We start from the raw sequence: 7377 nt of genomic DNA, 5'->3' as shown, positions 1-7377 counted from the left end.
GTTTGGTCGCCGCTCCCGCGCTCCATTTTACTTTGAGGGGACCTGTACATGCGTGAGCTTCTGGAGTAATCGGCGTAGAATGTTCGAGGCTTAGAACATTCGCATCTCGAACACGCAACAAGATACCCGAAACTACCGGAAAATTAAATTGCAGGAATAACAAAAGATGCGTCGCTCCGAGGAATCGTACCTTGGCTTTTCGCGTGGGAGGCAGGCACGATAACCATTAGGCCACGCGCTCGCTGCCTCCTTGGTCAGTTGCGGGCGCGGCCAATCTCATAACGAAATTCAACCAAAATTCATGTCAGATGAGTTGGTATATGTTTATGGTAGATGCCAGAGACAATTGGAACTGATAGTCGATCTGATTATTTGGATCCTTGAGATCTCCATCATTATACAAAGTTTGGCCACTTCATAGAAACTTGCAGTGCAAAAAACAAACAAACAGACCGAGTGAGACACAAATAAACAAGGAGAGCGCTGTCCTTGCTCACTTGTGTCTCACTCTGTCTCAGGCACGTAGCCAGGGGGGGCTGTCTCAGGCACATAGCCAGGGGAGGGGGGGGGGGGCATGGGGCCCGGCCCCCCCCCCCCCTTTAAAAAAATCGTTCATTTTGCTGGGACCTCCTCTCCCCATCCCCCTCATACAGCATTTTGTCATGGGCAAGCACCCCGCCCTCCCCCCCCCCCCCCCCCCCCCCCCCCATAACAAAATTCTGGCAACGTGCCTGCTCTGTCTATCATTCTTTTTGCGCTCTAAGTTCGTATAACGCAGTAGAAACTCGCCCAAGCTTCCATCCTATCAACAATTGGTGGCTTTACAAAATAGATCATTGCTCCATTCAGGCTATGCTTAACACCACCAGAAATGTCGCAAGAATGTCATGAGGACAAGAAAAGTTTACCCTTTTTTATGATTTTGCACTTGGAATATCTAAGGTGTTTTTTGAGGGAAATACATCTTTTCTTACTCCAAAAATAAACTGTACATTACTGTGAGCTCATATTTTGTCAGAAGGTAGCACTAGTGGTTGGACCTAAATGTGAATGTTTTAGAGCTTAGCACTATCATATTCATAAGTTCAAAGCTACTTTCAGGAATTTTCAGTGAGAAAATAGGTCAGTTTGTGGCATTAGAAGCTATTTATCTCCACGTACTTGTGGCTCTGTTGGCCATAAATGTCTGATAAAAAATTAAAGAAATATTACTTACATCATCTTGTTCCGACCACTGGTGTTACCTTCCGATAGAGTTTGAGCTCGCCACAATACCTACTTTATCTTTGTCGCCAGAAAACGTAACTTACTTTCCTCGCATGCTCTCAGTACTACATCAGGTGCTTCGTGCTTATGATTGTCATTTAAAAATATTTTAGATGGCGGTGAAAAGGCAGCAAAAATGTAGCCAGCATCATGATCGTGTGCAGTCTCTCTGAAAGCATTTTTCCTTGTGATATTTTATTATGTATTTTGATGTTCTACTCACTTTGTAGTGAATCGCTTTCTCTATGGTATGCACAGTTGCATATCTTTAATCTTGGTATATTCCCCATTGTACATCACGCTGTTTTCTTTGGGAACATTTGTTGTGATATTTTTTTTAATGTCATAATGAGTGCCTTTTCTTATAATTTACTTATCTGAGCATTTTTTTTCACCTTCTCTTAGTCTATCATAGGGAACATCATATTCCCTATAATACACTACGTCACTTACCTTTGTTTTTTTTAGATATTCAGTTAGGTATTTAACATACTAGTCATTTTGTAGTCTTTGGCCCGATGTCCTAAGCTGTACGTCAACTTCCCAAATAAAGCATTATATATACAGCTTCTGTCATTGTCGAGCAGATTTTACTTTAACACGCATTTTTCCCAAAATGAAAAATAATCTTTTGATCAGATATCCTTTGTTAAACATGATGGGAAAAACTGATTCTAGTATTACAATTACAAAGAGGAACACACATTACGGGACGAAAGCTGACTTACAACTGTGGTGTACTGTTGACACACCTACGATCAGTCATGAGTGGCACCAGATAGTTGCACAGTTCGCACTACACCGTTGGCCAGCACTTTCGTTTGTGTTTCATCTGCTTGATAAGATATATTTCCTTTTATCCTTTCCGTGTACTATTAAAACTACAGTTCAGTCACCTTCATCCTCTTGTGTGTTTCACTTATTCATTGTCATACTTAAAGCTGTTTTTTCCCCTTCATGTTGAGTTCATACCAACTGGCCCAATTTGCTATGTAGTAAATAACAGAAGGTATAGTACCTTACTCTTTATATTTTTTTATGTTTCACTAAACATAATTGTCCCTTATGCTTAAAGCCCTAGCCGGTTGTCTCTTGACAGAGTTTTATATGGACACTGTCCATATAAAACTTTCACTCATTTGACGAAGTGCCCACGTTAAAGCGCTCTCCAAAAGTAAGGCCATCGTCACCATCTTTACTATAGTGTTTGGGAGGAGGCTGAGCGGGCTGCTGGCTGTTTGGTTAGTATTACATCTCGTCTCAGTAGCAATTGCAAAGCTGATATGTTGCTTACATATAGTTAAATTTTAATGTGAACTTTGGTGGTGACAAAGAAATCCTGCAACCCCATGCCTGGAAGAAAACCAGTTGGATATTATGAATGCATCATGTAAGTTTTTGTCTATACTTGCGACTTTCTTTGTGGGCCAGCATTATCAGGGAAGGGAGAATGCTGAACCTTGTGATGCAAGCAAGATTGTGTGCAGAGCTGTGATTAGCATCCATTGATGGCAAGCAAGAGGTTTTGTGTTGTGATCACTGTGAAAGTACATGGAAGTATGTGTGGTGATGTGTATGCCTTCATTTCTCGGCAACTGTGGTCATTGAAACGATGACGGCTGGTGAAGTTGCACAAATGGAATAGCCATCAAACAAGAAATCTGTGATCCTGGTGGGCCTGCGATAGTATTGCCTTTACTTAAATACTGCCCCCCTCCAAGAGCCTACGGAATTATATGACCTTGCCAGTGGCGTCTACATGCCCATGTCATTTATTACGTACATCAACAAGTTCCTGTAATGTCAGCCCATTTTTTTTTCTCTTTTTATCATTCACATTTTAAGATGTCTGGTTATTGCACTATCGCGAAAAGAGTTAACACGGGAACGGGGTTTTTTTTCCGAGGAGTGCTTACCTGGTGACTTGCAATGTAACTAGAGCTGATCTGGGCCAGTCCACCTGGAGCGTACGGGGAAGGCGGGGGAGGGGGGGGGGGGGCAGCGGGGCAGCCGGTCAACGCAAGCGAAACGCCGCTCTCCATCTCTCTGCGTGCTAGCGTAGTTTGGGGAAAAGGAAGAGATGATTCCGCAAAAAAAAAAAAAAAAAAAAGAAACAGGATCGCTGAGCAAAACATCGTTTCTTTTAACAGCGTTCAACGGCGTTCCTCGTTTTTTTTTTTTTTTCGCCCGGCAGTTTATTTTATTTGGGCGGCCGCAGCGGACTTACAGGCCACCCCAGCCCACCCACCGTTGAGAGTGTGTGGCGTAATCTTGAGCTCCGCGTGTCGCTCCTAATAGCCGATTCACACGACGGACCGATTCGCGATTTTCGTCCGCGGACCGTGTACCACGTGACCGGCACGTCACCCATTCGTGCGATCCGCGCCTCGCCCGCGGACGCGCGTACTGATAAAGTCGAGCGCCTATTCCACTCGCGGACGTTTGGTGGGAGATTGACTTGGAAAGCATTTAGTCTGGCAATGGTACATGATTTTCTTGGTTTTTTGCTTCTAGGCATTCACAACAAAAATGGCGCATCGTTGTGTTTTGTCCGTTCGTTGGTTCATCTTGTCGCGCGATTCTTGGTTCGACACGTGAAAGAAACTCCAGACACTTTGTCCAGCTGACGCGACGCAGGTTCCGGTGCTCCTCCGGGTCCGTTTCAAGAAGGTCCTGTCAAAACTCATCTAGCACGCCGCGATAATTCTTGCACGTCCAATCAGGATTTCACCGAGCAAGACCTCTCTTGTGGATGCGGTATGCTTGAGTGTTTTGCACGAGCGCAGAGTGCGTGAAGGCATCTCCAAACGCCCCTCTGCGAGCCCAGAACTTCGTCGCGTCTACGCCGAAGCTTTCTCGAGCAGGACCATGCCTGTGTCACTGTCATACCACGTGGTCATACTTTGGGTTAGTAAAGTTAGTGGCGCTTCGCGCGAAGCCTGTCCCGGTGTTTTGTCTCGATCTGCACTTAACAGCGACGTAGGATTCTTTATCGCCGTAGCAAACGTCAATTTCTCTCTTGGACAACGGTGCCACGGTGCGATGTTGGAGTTTCGCGGCACTGTAGGGTGGCGAAGAGGTGCGGTCCATCCTCGCTGGCGTCTGTTCGTGGTCTCCCTCGTGTGAATGCGCTTGGGAGACGAACGAACCGCGGACATGTCGTCACGTGATCAATCCGTCCGCGGATTAGTCCATCGCGCGAATCGGCCTTAACGGGTAGGTCAGGTGATATTTTCCCGGCGCTGGGGGCCCGCAGCTTCCGCTGCTCTCTGACTCGGCGTTTCGCTTGCGTTCACGCCTCCCCCCCCCCCCCCCCCCGTGCCTTTGCACGTCAGCTTTTTCGCAAGTCACCAGCCATGCGCTCCTCAGGAAAAAACGCAAGCTATCATGATGATGTTAACTCTTTTCAGGATAGTACATATACTGTTAGAGAGATACCAGCTGAATGCTTTTCTGAGCATAACTATGCCGCACATAACTGGCAGGAGCACGGCGGTGCAGGGCTCATTGCCTTAATAATTATTGCATGGCTTAATTACTTTTTTCCTGTTGGCGACCTTTTGTGTAATGATGCTTCATTGCGTGTTGGGTTGTGCTCACGGGCTCATTCTGTTTTGCTGACAAGTTAATAGATATGGCGGTTCATAAACATAACCAGAGGCCACAGGTCTACGAGCCTCCACCACTAGCAACTGGAAAATATATAGGCGATATTGCATTCAACTTCCTTTTGCAAAACCATGACAAAACATGCTTTTCTTGACATAATTTTGTTAATGTATTGGAGCACGCGTTCGATACCAAACGATCGTTTAATCGTGCGCCGGTGCTCACCCGGCGATCGGCACTGAGGCCCTACGTGGGTCTTGGACTTCGCGCGATGCCCTTAGCCGTTACGGGCGAGACACCGTCGCGTTTGATCGCGCCTTGGCAGAATCACGTCACAGCACCCGCCAAAGCCAGTCGCTCGCACTCGTAGCCACTGCGGTTTGTCCATGACCGCGTTGAAATAATTGTGCCCTGGCGAAAGCGTGAGCGTAGTTCTGTGTGGCGAGCGAAACTTGTGCGATAGCATTTGCGATACTATCGCATTCTTCTCCGCGCAACGATTTCCACAGCGGCAGCGGGCTGCGGTGATCTAATCAACCGCCGGGTCCCGGAGGACCTACATCCTACCGGCATGCCGGAGCCGCGGGGCTCTGGTAGAGTGTAGCGCGGCGGAGCCGCTAGAATCTACCAAACCCAGGCAGTTCCGCCTGCATACCAGTGGCTCTGCAGCATTACGGAACAAGTCTGTTCCGCCTGGACCGGAAATTGGGGCACCAGTTTTTATCCCTTCTGGAACTGCGTGGTTTTAGGCTGGATACAAACTGGTGCCCCAATTTTAGATCCAGGCGGAACTGGCATTTTTCATTCCGGCCTGAATCTGGCATTTTCGTTTGGGAAAGTTCTGATAGTTTACGCGCATTGGAACGCACATATGAATGCACCCTAGGTTTAAAATTAAGCCATAGCTCGTCCACTCCAATGAAGGGGTTCCTAGCAACGTCCTGAAATGTATCGTAGTTAAAGCCTTGAGCTTCCCAACCCAAAATATTTATTTCATTCATCTTAATGAATGTATACATGAAATTTCAGTTGAGTTACAGCCACTGAGAGATTAAAAATGTACGGCTTGGCTTATTATCTTCACCCCTCCTGCTTCTCCCTTCGACTTTTGTATTGGGGCAAACTCACTGGCGATAATGCTACAAGAAGATGGCCGAGACTCGAAAAAGAAAACAGCAAACATAAAAACGCGGTGTGTTACGTTTATGATTGAAGTTTTGCTTTCGGCTCTCTCCAACTATGTAGTCGAAGACAGCAAAGACAATGATAAACAAGACAGAAATCGATCTTATCAGTAACAGTGGAACGAAGTAATTATGGTTTATTATTTGACACATTAAACAGACACAGTCATCTCAGCAGCTTCTTTCCGGTCTAGAAGCCAGTCCACATTATCCCATAGCCTTGGCACAGAAGTACCCTCCATTTCTTTGAAGAACCTTTGCTCTAGCCGCCGGGACTGTTCTTCTGAAAAGTGATTCCTCCAGTCTCCAACGACGCCTTTCCTCACGAATTGCGCATCCCAATCCTTCGTCATCTTCGTCACACTCGTACTGTCAATTACAGCCGCCATTTTTGCTTCGTCTTCCGCAAGCGCCTTAGCGAGTTCGTCATCGACGAAACCAGCGATCTTGAGCACCGATTCCTTTATGTCAGCATGAATCGACTCGTACGTTAGGAACAGCACGTTAGGCTCGTCTTTCTTGGCGTACCAAGACAAAAGGTTCTCATAGTGGCTGCCAAAGTCCGTGAGGCCCTCAATGAAAAGCTCAAAATACTCGTCAAATGTTCCATCTTGAAAGCCGTAAGCAGGCAATTTTTTTGTGTGATGGTAATAAGACACGCAGCAGTCTTTAGGGTTCCTAGCCAGGTAGATGTACTTTGTGGACGGCGAGAAGGGCGTCAAGTGGAAGGGCAGATGAGTAACAATGACTCGCGGTCTCTCGGCGTTGAGGATGCCGTCCAGACCGTGCATCTCGAGAAAGCTCCAGCCCGCACTGACACCCCTGACGACTCGGAAGCATGCTCTGACGATTTCTAATATCCAGTGAGTGCCGGCTTTGGGGACGGTGACCAATACGATGTCGGTCTCCTCCGGTTGGTAGCGTAGACCACTCCGATAGACCACTTCGGAGAAATATCCAGGCAAGCGAAAGCCATCAATGATCTGGGAGGTGGGTCGGTCTCTCTCTTTCATTCTCTGGAAACGAAAGCAGTAGGCGTTAAACTGTCAGTCATAGACTCGTCTTGGAAGAGCACATTAAAGGCCTTCATTAAAGGCCTTCAGGCCCCCTCTAAAAGATTGGCGAATGAGCTCGCGATCTCGGGCCCATCGGTCTGCACTGATTCGTCTAACCTTAAAAGGAGTTCGTTTTGAAGGTCGTCAAAGGAACCATAAAATTACGTTTTTTTTACCTTTGCCAGACGTCGTTTATATTACACCTTCGATGTTCACTGAACGCCAATCAGGCATCCGTTTTCTTCTCAGTTTATTAACTTATA

At 46.6% G+C, this 7377-nt stretch overlaps 1 protein-coding gene across 1 annotated transcript; it reads right to left on the bottom strand.

Annotated features, from left to right (window-relative positions):
* Window positions 1-6211: 6211 nt before the first annotated feature.
* On the bottom strand, window positions 6212-7072 carry LOC120839881 (sulfotransferase ssu-1-like). Its single transcript, XM_040210264.3, has one exon. The coding sequence runs from the start codon at window positions 7070-7072 to the stop codon at window positions 6212-6214; it is 861 nt and encodes a 286-aa protein (XP_040066198.1).
* Between the last annotated feature and the right edge of the window lie 305 nt (window positions 7073-7377).

This window comes from Ixodes scapularis, unplaced genomic scaffold, assembly GCF_016920785.2.
Source record: "Ixodes scapularis isolate PalLabHiFi unplaced genomic scaffold, ASM1692078v2 PGA_scaffold2__306_contigs__length_199485367, whole genome shotgun sequence".
NCBI lineage: Eukaryota > Metazoa > Arthropoda > Arachnida > Ixodida > Ixodidae > Ixodes > Ixodes scapularis.
The sequence above is the reverse complement of the archived record's forward strand: the minus strand, read 5'-3'. Positions and strand labels throughout refer to the sequence as shown.

What these genes read in the sequence shown, in the direction of transcription:
- LOC120839881 (XM_040210264.3), bottom strand. Translation starts at nt 7,072, where the DNA reads ATGAAAGAGAGAGACCGACCCACCTCCCAGATCATTGATGGCTTTCGC.